The following is a 16025-nucleotide window of genomic DNA, read 5'->3' as shown; positions in this document are numbered from 1 at the left end:
ACGTGCACGACAGGAGCAGGAGACATCTTCACCCACAAGGAGGACACGTCTTTGTGCTGACGTTGAAGAGCTCAGGTTGTGTGGAAGTCCTTTATGGAATCACTGGAGTGCCAAAATTAAAAGGGAATACGTGCGGAAATACAAAGACAATCAATAATAGAAAAATATACAAATGTGCAAATACAAATAGAATCACTATTTAAAAAATATATATATGCAAATGTAGTCATATTTTTTACTATATTGTTTTTGTTTTTTTCTGTATTGTCTTTGTTTTTTTCAATTTGCCGTTGTTTTTCCTGTTTTGTATTTGTCTTTTCCACTTGCGTTTTGTCATTGCAATTGGTAATACCATGCAAATGCTGAATGTGGGCGGTCAAGTAAACAGGGGAAATTTAAATAAATTTCCCCGTTTACATTTGATAAACATGTACCTGTATTTGCGTCTACTTTCTGTCTGTGACATTATTTCCGGGCTCCCGAGTTTCCTTAACTACATAACCACTGCAAGCAGAAATCGTGTGATCACGTGTGGAGTAGTCGTCATCCTGGCAGAATGTCTTCTACATTTGCATGGTATTACCAAATGCAATGACAAAACGCAAGTAGAAAAGAAAAATACAAAACAGGAAAAACAACGCCAAATTGGAAAAAATAAAGACAATACAGAAAAAACAAAGACAAAATAGTAAAAAAAAAATGACTACATTTGTATATTTTTTTATTATTATAGATTCTCTTTGTATTTCCACATTTGTATATTTTTTTATTATTATAGATTCTCTTTGTATTTCCACATTTGTATTTTTTTTTATTATTGATTCTCATTGTATGTCCACACGCATTGCCTTTTAATTTTGGCACTCCTGTGATTCCATAGTCCTTCCCTGCAACGCTGAGCTAGAATCAGACGACCGTACTCTCTCTGACGCCTCATTCGTCACCATGACACCTGTCAATCACTCACACAATCAATCACATCACCGCCTGATCAATGCAGGCCTCAAGCTCACAAGCTGTGTGCATCATGCACGTGAACAACACAAACTTGTGTTCATATTAGTCGTCAGATGGAAAACATGATCTTATGAAGAAGATGGTGGACAAATGGATGTTGATTAATGTTCCTGCCTGCTGACGTGTGTAAGAAAGTGCATTTGGTGGTTTCCATTGTAGAAGTCGTCAATGAATATTTACAATTGTACAATTGTGGAAAGAAAAGTGCTTGTTTTCCGTTTCAGAGCTGACAGGAGGAGTTGCATTGAACAAGAAGATACAAGAGAGCACCGTGCAGGAAGTGTAAAAGTTCCTATCTGCCTCATTTAGACTAGTTTACTTCCTCTGTCATCGAATGTACACGGAATATACAATCAAAACGTCAAACCATTCATGAAAGCGCGCCCTCTGGTGGCGACTATAACTTTTAGACGAGTTTAAAATGGTTGAAAGTTCCCAAGAGATTTAATGACTGTGTGATTATCACGTTGCTGTGCACGTTGTTCATTTATTTCACGTTATTTTAAATAAAAGGTGGGCGTGGTCATCAAGTGACCTTGCACGTGATGACCGGCAGGGAGAGCTCCGTGGAAAGACACTAGCCAACTTCAGCAGAAATGACATTTTTATTGACAAACATTAGAAACTTCAATAGATTAATCATCGTATTATTCAAAGAGTTTATACAAAGTGTCTGCTTAAATAAATAAATACTGATTTACACACAATCCATTCTAAAATTGGCGCCATAAAGCTTCCAAGAAAAAAACAGTCTGGTTAGTTTCTAGGATTCATTCTTTCAAGGAAACTTCCTGCCAAAAATACAAGTTACACTTCTTAAGGCAAAGGATTTCCTGCTTCAGGAGACATTTGGAAAATATACTTATTTTTATCATAAACTGCTTTGGAAAAATCATGAAGTGACCTTCTGCTAAACAGAGTAAAAACACAAAGAGCAAATGTTCACTAAAACTGCAATCCTGTCTCTTCGCTGTTAGCTTCCTGCTAAACAATGGATCAATAATATTACTAAACACCCCAGTTTCATCTGATTTTAGAATTTTCCACATGTTGGACTGAAAACAAGATGATTTGCAGGAGCAGTAGAGGGGGGGGGTAGATATAGAATATTCATCCTTAAACATGTCACTGCACACCAGCTCTGACGGGGGCTGGGGGTCTCAGCTGAGGTAGGCAACACATACACACTTCAGTGAGGGCGGGGAGGGGCCTCAGCTGAGGTAGGTGAGGACCACAGACTGGATGGGAAGCCTGCAGACTGGACACAGCTTGTTCCTCTTCTTCAGCTTCCTGGCGCAGACATAGCAGGACATGAGGTGTCCCGTCCGCCCGTGGACGATGCAGCCGTTTTTGGGTCGGGACTGACAGATGAGACACGGGTCCAGACATGAGTCCGGGAGGCGCCACTCAGCCGACATGCTGCGTTCCAGCTCAGGGACGTCACCGGGAGCGGGAGGGACGGGAGAAGGATCGGTCGGGGGAAACTGGAGAGGCTCCTGAGAGTCGGCGGAGGAGGACGGCTGGGACTCGCTTGTCCACACCTTCTCCTGCGAGGAGCAGCAGGAGGAAGAGGACGGCTGGAAGCTGGACAGGAGATCCTGGGAGTTGGGGGCGGAGGAGGCGGAGTCAGAGAGGCACTGCGACTGGAGAGCGGGAGTTTTTGTTCTCTTCCCATCCGGAACATCGACTCCTTCGCTATCCTCCGCTTCACCACCTTCAGGACACATCCATCCATCAATAAAGGTCATCCATCACTTCTTTCTGTTCAAACAGACGTCTACACACCTGCAGCATCTCTCACAGCTGATTGTGCCATTGGCTTTGTGGGCAGGGCCCTAGGACAGGAAGTGTCTCGCAGCCAATCCTGGCGCAGCGTCCAGCAGCGGAGGCAGTTTCTTGGGAGGGGCGGGTTCAACTCGTCACATTTATCACAGCGCCAGTAATCCTACACACACACACACACACACACACACACACACACAAGCAAAGTCACACCAGGACTGTGGGCACATACGCACGTGTGTGTGTGTGTGCAGACTCACAGCTTCTGTGATCTCCGTGTCTTCATCAAAGGAGTCGTCTTCTTCCGCCTCAAAGATGGTGACCTCGTACACCTGCACGCCATCCACACATCAAACAACATCTCCACCATCCAAGAGCGTCTTGTCCTCACCTGGTCGTCTGCAGACAAGGACGAGTCGTCTTCGCCATAGTCGTCAGAATCCATGGACTCCACCTCGAATTCCACACTGAAGTTATCGCTGTCGGAATCGGGGACAGCGGGGGCCGTGACCTCTGACCTCCCCGACTACACACACATACACAGGCTCAGTAAAACATATATGATGATGATGATGATGATGATGATGATGATGATGGTGATGATGGTGGTGGTGTACTCACTGCGCTGTGAGAGTCTGATGATTGGCTGCCTCGTCTGTCCCCCCCACCTCCCAGTCCACCAATCACGCACCAGGAGAGGCTGTCATCAAAGGTCAGGGAGTAGCTGTCTGACCTCCTCCTCTTTGGACCTTCCTTGTCCTCCTCATCCTCTTCTGATGCGCCCTCTTCCTTGTCCTCCTCTACACTGTGGGTGGGGCCTGGGGAGGTGATAAGGAGGAGGAGTTTAGACATTTTCTTTCTGTGAGTTCTAAGGAGGCGGTGCTTCCTGAGAGGTTTGAAGCCTGGATTACACTCCCCCCCACATCCAATATCCCACATCATACACCCCTCCCTTGCATGGCAATATGATATGAACCCCTCCCTTCCATCAAAGCTCCAATGACCCCACTAAGTCTTTCACTGCTGTTGCTGGCTCACATAAAGGAAGCTAACAAGCTAATGAATCATCCTGAGTGCCGTGATTGTCGCCGAGTTAACTTTCTGGAAAACAGCGCCTCCCAGCGTTTTGGCAGAGAATTGCACGTCACATACTCAACCCAAATGAAGAGTGATAAAAGGGTCAGGACGGCGTAGAGAGGAAAGTAGGTTCACAATAATTGTTTGCATTCATGTTCACTGATTAAATCATGAGTTCAACTTGATGAAACACATATATATTCTGGATTTGTTCTCAACTCATGATTATGCAACAATTGTTCTAAAGCTACTTGTGTATGTTACTTCATAAAAGCACTCAATAAATGACTTTTTTCCTACACTACGCAGACGTGTAATCCAGGCTTCACTCACCTGTGCCGCTGCTCCTGCGGCTCCTCCTCCGCCGCCGCCTTTGACCCCTCCTGTTTGGTGTTGAGGAGCGACTTCCAGCTTCCTAATTGGATCCCAATCACAACAATACAAGAATATGAAATAAATAAGCTGATGAAGAGTTACTCAAAGTGGAAGATGGTTCTTTGAGAAGTGGTGATGAAGGTGTCTGACCTCTGTATGCTCCATCTGGCTGCTGCTGGTTGCTCCATCTAAGCCTTGCGAGGACTCTAAGAGACACGAAGACACATGAAACCCATCGTGTGTCTCTTTAGCAGCTCCTAATTCTCGACGTGTGGTCAGCAAGTCCTACCTTGTATCGGCACGGCCACCAGGTTCTTGGTGAGCATGGCAAACAAAACCCTGAAAGATGGAGACGTCATGTTTAAATGTCACCTTCATCACAAAGTGTTCTCCGTGTCTCACCGAGGTTCTTTGACAGAGAAGCTGTCCACGCCCAGCACATGGCCCAGTGCGTCGTGGGAGCAGTGCACAATGTGCTGCTGCTTCTGGTCATACAGCTGCTTCTGGATGATGTACTGACCCAGGTAGAACATCACCTGATAGGACACCGTTTGTCACATGATGTTGGGAACGTCTGATGTTCTAAATGATGCCGTACCTCCTTCATGGTGAAGACATCTTTGTTGGCTCCTGCCATCTGCAGCAAAGAGCAGAACCCCTCCTTGGGTCGCACCTGAACAACAAGAAGCTTGATGGTGAGCACCTAAGTCATTGTTGACCAGGAGTAACTCGTCACAACAAGTTGTCCTTACCAGTTTGTGGTCGTCGGAGGTCTCCATGCTGTGTTCCTTAGCAGATATGAATAATCTGCACACAAAAAAAGCACAGTTGTAAAAGGTCCACTTTCACGTATGCATTGTGGAAGTGAGGAGCATACATCTAGAAGGTAAAATCAATCTTAAACGAGCCCCATCCACAGCTTCTAACCAGAGAGTGCCGTTAGTGGTCCATGATGTGCAAGAAATGCAAATAAAGTGCAGGGAGAGTAGACGAGTGCTGCAGCCTCCTCTTATAGAGCAACTGGGACATGTCAGGACTAGACCAGACCTATGCTGGGCTGCTCCTAGTCCATGCGGGCCTATCAGGACCAGCCGGGCTGAGTCAGCAGCACACACTCATACAGACTGCAACAGCTGATTGAATCATACTACTTGACATGCCAGGACTAGACGAGTCCAACATTACCCATAACGTAGTGTACTAGTTAGTAACCAGGATAACCAGGACCCACGTGAGATAAATGTAGCGCTACAAGTGACAATATTCACATCACAGATTATGTTGTCCTGGCAAGCTGTGTTCAGATCATTGGAATATTACCTAACATGTTTACATCTAAATCAGATAGACAGCTAGTTAACAAAAGACATCACTTATCTTATATCTTCATGATCTTACCAATACCAAGCCCGTCATGTACCCACTTGCACACAAGCATGAAAACACAAATAGCTGCACCTTTAAAATCATATCAAGTAAACCATTTATTATCTTGATATTCTAAACAGGAGTTGACTTTGGGAGTTTTGGTGGCTGCATTAGAAGTGAACATGTTTGCATTCAGCAAATAAACACTTTGACGCGTCACTATGACGTCACAGACAGTCAGGGAATATGTCCGAACTTGTCCTATCGCTCTCACTGTGTGCGCACACACACACACTATTTACAGTTGGCGTGTACCTCCATCACAGACAACACACTAAACTGGGTTATAAAAAGTTCACACCCCAATGAGGATTTAAAAGCATAAACACTGAAAATAAATGAGATGCATTTAAGTTCTGCGCATTAAACAGTCTCCTCACTCGTTAGCGCCTTTTGCGTGGCTAAAATTCATTTCGAAACTTAAGTATGTCTTCCAAGTGAAACCGTGAGTGTTTATCTCTGAAAAACAGTTCCAACAAGCAGCAGCAGCACTGGATCCACTGAGGAATGTACTGCATTTAGCCAAAGCGTGTTAGCTTAGCCCTCACATAACACTTCTTAAGCGACTCCTCAGGCAGGCGAGCTCGAGGCTGCGCGGCCTGCTAGCAAACTGCTAACTTGTGCTAACTCCTAGCGATTAACGCGTAACTAAGATGTTGTGATGATGGCGATGTGGCGGTTTTAGTGGTGATTGACGTACCTTTTTTCACCAACTGAAGGGTAAATCCAAATTGAGTATTAAATTAATGGAGCAATTTACCAAATGGACAGTTGAAACTAGCACTTCTTTCTATTCGTGTTGTCCATGTGGTTGCGCCTCTACTGGCCAAACACCGACACTGCCTCAAAAGATCCCCCAGCAAGTCATTTGACTTCATTTATCTTTTTGGGGACAAAAACATGTCCTGACAAAATACTTCCAACTGATGAACAAAAGGAAATAACACATACATTTAATAACAGACATTTACTGACTATCCATCTATTTTCTATGCCGCTTATCCTCATTAGGGTCGCAGGGGTATGCTGGAGCCTATCCCAGCTGATTTCGGGCGACATGCGGGGTACACCCTGGACTGGTCGCCAGCCAATTGCATTTACTGACTACTAAATGACTACTAAAATGAAATGTCTCTGCTAAGAAAATTGTCTCACTTCTAGTTATAGTTTATTTTCATGTTTATGTTACTGTGTGATCAGTTGTACTGTCATCAACGCAGATACTTTATTAATCCTAAAGCCAATTCAAACAAAATAACATAAATGTACATTAACCTAACATGTACATTACCAGTTGATAGTGTATTTAGTGGCAGTGCCGGCTAAGGCCTGCACTATCCAGCTTCATCAAGCCAAACACCGAAGATGTGAGATAAGCATGACTATGAAGCTTCGTCTTGTCGTGAGCTTTCCCTTATTTAGCAGAAAATTTCCATTAAAGATGCGACTGCCCCCTGCACCATTGTCCTCGCAGATTGCTGTGGCTCAAGCATTACCATTGTCACTTGCAGGAACACAGGATTTTTTGGATTAAAAGTTGAAATACAAGAAATGACAAGTTTCCATGGTGACATATCCTGGTAAGAAGTTAACCTGCTTTGTTGAACTGCATATACCATGTTAATCCTCAACTTATCCTCAATGAGAGGAAATCCTACTACATACTGTAATACTGGCCTCTGGTGTGCTTACAAATAAACCCACCAGTACAGAAAAACAAGCTTTTATTTTGCAAATATAAACACAATGCACGCGCCCTCATGGCTGTAATTCGTAGCCGAGCGGGTCAAGTCCCTGGTCCAACAGAGAGAGTGATGACTCCCTCAACTTCAGGAGAAACCTCCTCAGCTCCTCTTTAGTAAACACCTGAGAGAAGCAACATAAACATATTGCAAAGCTCAAATGAGACTTGATGATGGTGGAGCTCGCCGATGAGGTTAAAAGGTTACCTGGTAGAGGCGATGCTGGTCAGAAGAGATTATGTCAGCAAGTCGTAGCGCCTCCTGGTGTCTGGAGGAGCTCTGCAGCACGCTGAGCAGCAGGAAGCTGAGTCGAGGCAGACAAAGTGAGCGCAACGCCGCCATCTGGTGGCTGCGCTCTGCATCCTGCTCTGAATCCTGAAAAGTTTATAAAGCAGGGGTGTCAAACTGGTGCCATGGAGGGCCGAGACACTGCAGGTTTTCTTTCCAGCCAGTCACTAAAGCAGGTGATTTTAATGATCAACACCTTAAGTTTGAGGAAAGGAGCTCATCAATTAAATCACCTGCTGAAGAAACTGGTTGGAGAGAAAACCTATAGCGTCTCGGCCCTCCAGGGCACGAGTTTGACACGTGTTATAAAGCATCAAATTTCCTGTTTGCTTGCATGCATCTTAAAAAAATACACTGTTGATGTTTACCTGTGTGTTGTCCACCATCCAGCCTCCGTCTACAAACAGCAACACATTGTAGATGCTCTCTTTTACGTCTTCAGTCAGAACATCCAGACGGCTGGACCAGGCGGACAAAGAGGCCTGATGAGAAAGCAGCTTCATTTATTCTCCATAAAAACATCGGTAAGATCTCCATCCATGACATCTTCAGGTGAGCATACCTTGTACTCTTTCTCTCGCATCTCATTGGCTACTCTCTCTGTGAATTTGACCTCAGGAGCAGGTGTTGGCTTCTGGGGGGCGGAGCTACTGTTACTGAACCAGTCAGTGAAGGCTTCATGGGCTTCCTGGAAGAGCACTTGAGTCACTCTTATACATGCTATATAATTATGATTTTATCAAGGTGAGCAGGACACAGACCAGGTAGGCTCTGATACACAGGTGTTCTCTGATGGCGTTCTCATCTTCAGCGGGTAAGGGTGTGGTCTGACTGAGCCTAGACCACTGGCAGTAGATTTCTCTCATCGAATCCTCCGGAACTTTGGAGAACACTGCCTTGGCTGCATCGTGTTTCTCCAAAGCTGAGCGAGACAGCAACAGAGGCAATGAATGATCAGTCAAATGATTCCTAGCTTTCTGGCTACAAAAGGTGCATCAATGATGGCTGGAACAGTGGTAGGACAAAAAAAAACAAAAAACTAACAATTACCCAGAAACCTCCTCATGATGGCATTGGACTGCTTGAGGGCTTCAGCTCGATGGGTGGGGTCAAACAAAAGCCAATCGATGACATCAATCTTCTTTTGGTCCTCCTATCAGAGCATAACAACAGCACATGAGCTCAAGCAACTATTCATACAGAGGACACTAATACTGGTTATTATGCTGAAAGAGAACCTTTGTGGTTCCTGTCTTGAGAGTGTCACTGTGGTGCATGAACTCGGTGTCGTTCTCTCTCACGGTCTGCACCACCAATTTAGTGACAGCAGACACATCCAGACCTACAAGACCAAACAATTGCTCCAGCAGTTTGTCACCATGCTGGCAAAACTCAACGTTTATGGTCTCTCACCAGCCTCGGTGGCGAGCTGAAGGCAGCGTGGGCGGAGCTCTGGCTGGCTGACGGTCTCCAAGAAGGCGGCGTATTGAGCTGTGGCGAGTTCGGCCGGGAGCTGGCTGACGTAGCTCGCCACAAGTTCCGTTTGCTGATCTCGAATCAGGAGGGCAACGTACGCCTTCAGCACGTCCACACACACGTCCTCCTTAAAGAGCGGAAAAGAACACTTCATCTGACACCAATCAATCCTCTTCCACATTTCAACTGCTTACCTTCAGGGCTAAACCCAGAGAGCGGAAAAACATGAGCAGGTGAGCCATGAAGCGCAGCAGGTGAGAGGGGAGGACCTTAGAGGCCGTCAGCCAATAAGAAAACTCCTCCAGAAGACCTGAGACCAACACCTTTACAGTTACAGACAGTCCTCTGAGGGGTCAGAGGTCACGGTGTGAGAGGTCTTACCGTCCAGGTCCCCCAAGATGACAAACTTCTGGATGACATGGTAGTGCTCTCGTGTCTCCTCCAGCACCCTCTGCACACACACACAGGTGGGTCATGTAGGGCTTAGTCATGTGACTTCAATGAGGACCAATCACATTCAGCTTATGATTCACCTTTGACTCTGAAGCTTGAAGCTCCTCAAACACCTTTTCCATAGTCCAACTGAGGAATCAGACAGTGAAAAACATGGAATGGGAGTGTACTGTATGTGTATACATACATTTGGGTGACCCTTTAGGGTCTGTGTAACTTTGGGTCATTGAATTTTCTGTTCTTGAAAGGGAATTAAAAAACAAACAATTGGTTCATTTGAATTTCATTAGGAAATACAGAAAAGAATACTGAAATTCAAAGCTTTCTTTGTCTTTGGTGTCAGAAAGCAATAACTACATCTCAATATCTGTTAAAGTCCAGTCTTCAAAATAAAAGCACACGAGGAAAGTACACATTTGGAGGATGTCTTTGGAGCCCAACTCAGACGGCAAAACCAGGCCTGACGTATCCAGAAATCTCCCCCAAAGTCACTCTTCTGTTGCTGAGCCATGATGACTACATTGCTTTTTCCCACGCAAGGTACAGCACCACCTACAGGCCTGACGCCTGCTTTGGGTCTGATTTTTCCTTTCTGTTGACTGATTTGATTTTTTCTTACATTAAATATACAATAATAATCTAAGCATTTATTTAGATATAGTTATTACTTGTTGACGCTGAAAAAGATCATTTGTATTTAAATTTAATTTTTTGTATATTAAAAATGAAATTCAAATAAACCAGTTTTGGCTTTTTAATTCCCATTCATGAAAAAAAACAAATTAAAAGAGCAAAAGTTTCACAGCCTCTTTAGCAGCTGATAAGTCAACCGTTTGTTTTTTCTTTGCAGATGGAAGCCACTGAATGAATGATGGCTGCCAGACTATACATTCAAGAAAACAAATTTATTCCAAAAAAAGCATGAAAAAAAAGCAAACACCAAGGGAATTGTTTGGTGATGTATGCCATTCCATTGCTTGGCCATGTCAGGTGGTGACAAAACGATAAAATTAATGTAAATTCTATTAAATTTTAAAAATTTAACCAATTAGAATAAACACAGTTTACAATTATTTATAGTGTGTATACTTTTTTTGGTACACCCTGTATGTGTGTGTGTGTGTGTGTGTGTGTGTGTGTGTGTGTCATACTTGGCTTCCAGGTATTCTCGTGGCATTGTCTCCACTTCCTGGTGGACCATACCCGATGACATCAGATGCTTTTCAACCAGCGAGTCCACCATTACCCTGAAGTACGCCCACACACAGTCCTCCCACGACTCACACACAGCCAGCAGCTTAACACACACATGCAGGTTGGCAGGTGTATTAAATCATTTTCAACATCTTAACTTAAACCAGTGATCATTGCATCTTACTGGTTTAATGTTTCCACTCAAGCTGGCATAGATGGCTCTCTCGTATCTGTTAAACTGCTCCTGAAACACACACACTAGCTTACACACTGCAAAATGTTCACTAAATGAAGACATTTAATGCCATACGGGTGTGTGCATGTACCTCCTCAGCCATCCTCCAGCAGCAGACCTTCCAGATTCCTCTTTGAGGATTACCCTCAACAGGCTGTAACTCAAGGCTGCCTGCACATAGAGGACACACTTTTGGTGTTTAGAAGTTGATCTAAATCATTGTCTGTTGAAAAAACAAAACACTTGAGGCAGCATGACATGTATGAGGAGGTGAAAGATGACCTGAGGTGATGTTAGGATCGTGGTAGAGCTTCCAGCCTTCCAAAGTGGATGCTCTCCAGGCCTGGCCACAGCGTGTGCACAGCCTCTGGGCCTACACAACAACAACTTTAAGACCACTCTGGCTCAATAGTAAAATAATATCAGTACACTGGCCTTTTAAATACCTCCTCAGTCATCCCAGCTCGAATCAGAGTGAACAGGTTCTTCAGCAGACGGGCATCGTCTTCTCGGTCCAGGTCAGCGAGGGGTCGCTGCTGGCGGAGGGGAGCGTCTGGATCCTGAAAACATACAAAAATTAAATACTGTACCAAGAATTACAGAGGATGCTTATGTTGTCATGGTAACAGGCCTCACCAGCTCAGTGACCAGAGGGACGGTGAAGGCAGTGCCCCTCTCCCTCCTCAGCTTTAGTGCATGCTGGGTATTCTCCCTAACACACACACACACACACACACACTTCAGTCCAAGAATACCCAGCAATGGTAAAAAAAAAAAAAAAAAAAAAAAAAAAAAAAAAAAATCAAGCAGACCAACCGTAACTCACCAGCAGACATTTTTGGCGTAATATTCAATATTGTCTGAAAAGTCTCCAATCTGATCCTTGGCGATTCTCTCCAGCCAATCAACGACCAACTAGAGGAGTAGGAGTTATGCAGGAGCGAGTGAAGTACCAACGATGACTGAGAACATCCTTGTGTTTGTTACCTGACTCTGGCGTATGAGAGCATCGTGCTGGAAAAGCTGCTCCACCACCACCTTCTCACTTTCACTGGGAATCTACACACACACACACACACAGGGATAAAAAGAAGCATATATGGGTGTGTTGTTTTTCTGAGAGTAAGGAGAAAGTATGTTACTCACAGCCATGTCTCTCATGATGTCATCCTCCAGCGCCAACTGGACTCGGTCCCTGCAGAAGGAGAAAGTTGATGAGCAAGTCAGACAGAGGTCAGGGTGCCATCAGCAGGAAGTGGACACCAACCTGTAAAGGGAGGTGATGAGCCTCCAGGAGCAGCTCTCCTGCTGCAGCAGCCAGCGGACTCCCGCAGTCTTACTGTTCTGACCCGCCCGCAGCACCACTGACTGCAGCATTTCCACCTTGAACACGGTGTGGGAGAGGTGAGCTGTTAGTCATCACATGCTGTTTTCTGAACAAAAGATGGGGAAGAGCCTACCTTGTCCTGACATAGCATCTGGTAATCCTCCAACAGCTCAAACACAGCAGTGGAGGAGTGTTTTAAAAAGGACGCAAGGAACTCTGGGAAAAGACTGGTGGCGGCTGCAGAGACCAAGCCCTCCGGTGTCAAATGGCACAGCAACGAGATGAGGTGAAGTGCATTTCTTTTACTCACCTGCCTCTCCTGGGTCATCTTCCTTCAACAGGGCCGAGCTGAGGTCGGTAATGTCCTCTGTGAAGAAGCTGGTGTTTTCCAAACCCGAAATGGGGGATATGTACATGCTGTTTGTCCAGTCACTGTCATCCAAATTCTATACACACAAATAGGTCATGACATAGACTATTTGTTGATATATGTGAGCCTCAATGTAAGATGTTAGTGTTGATGAGGCGTAAATATATGCTTACCACACTGCTCAGAGTGTTTCTAGGTGTGTGCGTGTAGCGAGGTGTTCGACCTGCTGGAGCCAGAATAGCAGACACTTCTGGAATCCTGGGAGTTACTGAAGAACAGTGATGCAGGAAGTGAATATAATAGGAAATGTGGCATGATGCCTATCTATCTGAGCATGCGTTTTTACTACCAGCTTGTCTGAAGAGGGACGCAGGCGTGTTCTTCAGCAGGGAGCGGGCCGGTGTTACCGTGGAAACAACAGGACTACCTGTGCCTGGTGAGGGAACTGACAAAAAAGGTCAGGAAAACAACACAGTTTTGCCATGAAGGATGTGTTCACTGTGTTGATGGTCATAAGTCAACACTGGTAGCATTGGTAACACACACACTTTTCCAGGATACACGCCACTTTTTTCCTCCTTCTACGAGCAGCCACAGTCACCTCGTCATCCCGAACCACCGGTGACAGCAGCTCACTTTGATCCCTGAAGGAAGAATGCAAAGTCATTCTTGTCACTTCATCAACTGCAATCTTATATAAAGGTAACTTGATTTAGAAACATACTGAAATAATGTTAAGGGACAAAAATATCTATATATGGATAACGCATAAGTGCGAATGTCTTAGGTGCAGCTAACTAGCGTTGCAACAATCGTAAAGAATTTACTAATCCTAAACTTTCATGTATTGTAGCTGTAATCAACAATAAAGCAGATCAGCAGCAGAAACACAAGACTGCTCGTCATGCTGAGTTAACGTGCAGTTAACTGCCGCTGTCACATCACAACGTAAACTAGCACTGGTTAGCATCTGTGGTCATTGTGAACCGCGGGAGACGTTAACTCGTTTAGCACAGTTAGCCCCTGCTAACGCAGGCAATTAACCCGACACAGGCAGAGCAGTGTCGACACACCTAACTGAATCCTAGCTGTGACAGCTGTTTGCGATTTAAAAGGTTAAGTAGTTAGCATGTTAGTACCAGTCCATTGTAGCGAGAAGTGACTTGCCGCTTCACGAGGTTCAACACATTTCTTCTTCGTGGCAAAATAAAAGGTACCTCATCAAAAGCTTTGACAGCAACGCCGCCAACACAAGGCATACAAGTATAAGCTGCGTAACTTCAGCACAAATAAAGACAATGTATGTTCTGCATATTCAGTATAATTATATAACATAGCTAAAATATTCTCTGTTTACTTTTTCTTTTTTACTTTTATATTTGGATTAATTGGACAGACGTGTGCCACCAGGTGTCGCTGTGGTTGAAAAACATTTTTTTTTTAAGCGACGATGGCGAAAAGAAGCAGGACCGAGGGTTTTGACTTCCGGTTGTGGGCGAGACGAAAGGCAACGCTCGAGGCGCCAAAATTGAAGCGTGAAAAGTGCGAGATAAGGAATACAATAAATGTTGAGTCAACATTTATTGGGTAGATGAGGCATCACGTATCGTTTCGACGCAGTGACACACTGTATTGACACTGTGTTGCTGAATACTGACACCTGGTGGACTTAAAAAATCCCTGCAGGAAACATAGTTGACAGACTCAACTGACACTGATTTGATGACCTATTGTATCCAATACCGTCATTTACGTATTTGCATTCCATTTTCTTGTTCCATATATGTAATTTAATTAAAAATCCTCTTTGATATTTGAGACACAGTGGATAAATTAAGTGAACATCTGTCATAATGTCAAAACCTCAGTGAAAGTGATGTGAATGACGATGACAATGGACTCATTGTTTAAAGATTTTTATAAAAAAAAAAAAAAGAGTTTCTCCAGTGTTTTGTAATTCAGTTTATTTCGTTTCTTTGATACAATTTCTCCTGCTTTGGAGAAGATGCGTTGGCAAGGTACAGAAGATGCTGGTTGCATAGAAACTGGTTCGCTAATAAAAACAAATGAGGGAAAGTGGACTGCATACTCTTCCAATAATGAAGTAGGTCCTCGGTACGTTGAATGTTACCAGATGTTAAGTAACGTTCCACTTCTGAGTTCGCATCTGTGTCGCTGGACCCATCAATAGTGTAAGACAATTCTGTCGCACAAATGCGACATTTTACCTGCAAAAAAATAATATGAATAATAAACTAAGAGTTATTTTGAAAATAATTTCAGGCTAACAAACAATACTATGAGCAATACAAAACATTCATGGAAGAAACAATAAAAAAGGGTGACGCAGAGCCTGCCCCTACAACATCCGAGGGAGAGACAGTGTGGTACCTTCCACATCATGGCGTTTATCACCCAAGAAAACCAGAGAAGCTCAGAGTTGTCTTTGACTGTGCAGCCAAATTCCATGGTCTTTCGCTGAATGACACTCTGCTAACTGGACCCGATCTGATCAATTCTCTGGTGGGACTACTTTGCCGTTTTAGGAAAGAGGCCGTCGCCATTATCTGTGACGTCGAAAGAATGTTTTATCAGTTTTCCGTCACTCCTGAATTTCGGAATTATCTCAAATTCCTATGGTGGCAAGATGGTGATGTGGATAAGGAAGTACAGGAGCACAGAATGACCGTTCATCTTTACGGAGCTTCTTCGTCTCCGGGATGCGCCAATTTTGGCTTAAAACATTTGGCACATCAATACAAGGCCGATTATCCAATAGCATCAACATTTGTGGAGAAACATTTTTATGTGGACGACGGGCTCGTCAGTGTCCAATCAGTAGCCGATGCCAAGAAGCTAATCACTGAGGCCCAAGAGTTGTGTAAAAGAGGAGGCCTTCACCTTCATAAATTCAACTCGAACAAGGAAGCAGCCCTCACCCACTTGAACCCCTCAGAAAAGGCAGCAAACATCGAGCATCTAAGCTTTGACTCTGTTCCATCAGAGCGGGCACTCGGAATCCAGTGGTCGGTGAAAGATGACACATTTGGCTTTGATATGAAGCCACGGTGGGAGGAGTGGATGAAGGGTCTTCATAAGCTCAAAGAGGTCTCAATCCCAAGATGTTACCATCCCCATGACTTCCACAATATTGTCAGAGTAGAATTACAGCATTTTTCGGATGCCAGCTGTGTAGGGTATGGTGTATGTTCTTACCTCAGATACCAAAATGACACAAATGAGGTCCATTGCAATCTCGTC

The 16025-nt window shown here is 44.4% G+C and overlaps 2 protein-coding genes across 5 annotated transcripts; both read right to left on the bottom strand.

Moving 5' to 3' along the window:
• Nucleotides 1–1612: 1612 nt before the first annotated feature.
• Nucleotides 1613–6515, bottom strand: mdm2 (MDM2 proto-oncogene). Of its 2 annotated transcripts, none has more exons than XM_054752608.1 (12): nt 6380–6515; nt 5004–5058; nt 4850–4924; nt 4654–4787; nt 4541–4590; nt 4402–4457; nt 4210–4291; nt 3421–3617; nt 3191–3325; nt 3060–3131; nt 2803–2962; nt 1613–2731 (listed from the first exon to the last, which is right to left on the bottom strand). In XM_054752608.1, the coding sequence occupies exons 2-12, from the start codon at nt 5028–5030 to the stop codon at nt 2229–2231; spliced, it is 1491 nt and encodes a 496-aa protein (XP_054608583.1). In that variant the 5' UTR covers nt 5031–5058; nt 6380–6515; the 3' UTR covers nt 1613–2228. The 2 variants fall into 2 exon arrangements, with proteins under 2 accessions (XP_054608583.1, XP_054608584.1); XM_054752609.1 differs by lacking the exon at nt 6380–6515 and adding an exon at nt 5129–5259.
• An 871-nt stretch (nt 6516–7386) lies between these two features.
• On the bottom strand, nt 7387–14037 carry nup107 (nucleoporin 107). 3 transcript variants are annotated; one of them, XM_054752431.1, is made up of 27 exons: nt 13904–14037; nt 13326–13408; nt 13114–13209; nt 12938–13032; nt 12705–12840; nt 12528–12631; nt 12335–12450; nt 12214–12262; nt 12055–12126; nt 11894–11982; nt 11704–11779; nt 11514–11627; nt 11350–11440; nt 11159–11238; nt 11017–11076; nt 10790–10935; nt 9719–9767; nt 9567–9636; nt 9380–9495; nt 9123–9312; nt 8948–9051; nt 8760–8862; nt 8471–8631; nt 8272–8343; nt 8078–8191; nt 7629–7796; nt 7387–7545 (listed from the first exon to the last, which is right to left on the bottom strand). In XM_054752431.1, the coding sequence occupies exons 1-27, from the start codon at nt 13909–13911 to the stop codon at nt 7438–7440; spliced, it is 2670 nt and encodes an 889-aa protein (XP_054608406.1). In that variant the 5' UTR covers nt 13912–14037; the 3' UTR covers nt 7387–7437. The 3 variants fall into 3 exon arrangements, with proteins under 3 accessions (XP_054608406.1, XP_054608405.1, XP_054608407.1); XM_054752430.1 differs by having other exon boundaries at nt 8272–8397; nt 13904–14034; XM_054752432.1 differs by having other exon boundaries at nt 8272–8397; nt 13313–13408; nt 13904–13954.
• Between the last annotated feature and the right edge of the window lie 1988 nt (nt 14038–16025).

Source organism: Dunckerocampus dactyliophorus, chromosome 15, assembly GCF_027744805.1.
Source record: "Dunckerocampus dactyliophorus isolate RoL2022-P2 chromosome 15, RoL_Ddac_1.1, whole genome shotgun sequence".
Taxonomy (NCBI): Eukaryota; Metazoa; Chordata; class Actinopteri; order Syngnathiformes; family Syngnathidae; genus Dunckerocampus; species Dunckerocampus dactyliophorus.
This window is presented reverse-complemented; position numbering and strand designations above follow the sequence as displayed.

What these genes read in the sequence shown, in the direction of transcription:
- mdm2 (XM_054752608.1), bottom strand. Translation starts at nt 5,030, where the DNA reads ATGGAGACCTCCGACGACCACAAACTG. An exon ending in ACACGGAGATCACAGAAGCT is followed by an intron (nt 2,963 to 3,059) that starts GTGAGTCTGCAC and finishes GTGTGTGTGTAG; the next exon opens with GATTACTGGCGCTGTGATAA. An exon ending in AGCTGTGAGAGATGCTGCAG is followed by an intron (nt 2,732 to 2,802) that starts GTGTGTAGACGT and finishes TGTGTCCTGAAG; the next exon opens with GTGGTGAAGCGGAGGATAGC.
- nup107 (XM_054752430.1), bottom strand. An exon ending in AGATGACCCAGGAGAGGCAG is followed by an intron (nt 12,632 to 12,704) that starts GTGAGTAAAAGA and finishes TGGTCTCTGCAG; the next exon opens with CCGCCACCAGTCTTTTCCCA. An exon ending in GGATGGTGGACAACACACAG is followed by an intron (nt 7,797 to 8,077) that starts GTAAACATCAAC and finishes TAAACTTTTCAG; the next exon opens with GATTCAGAGCAGGATGCAGA.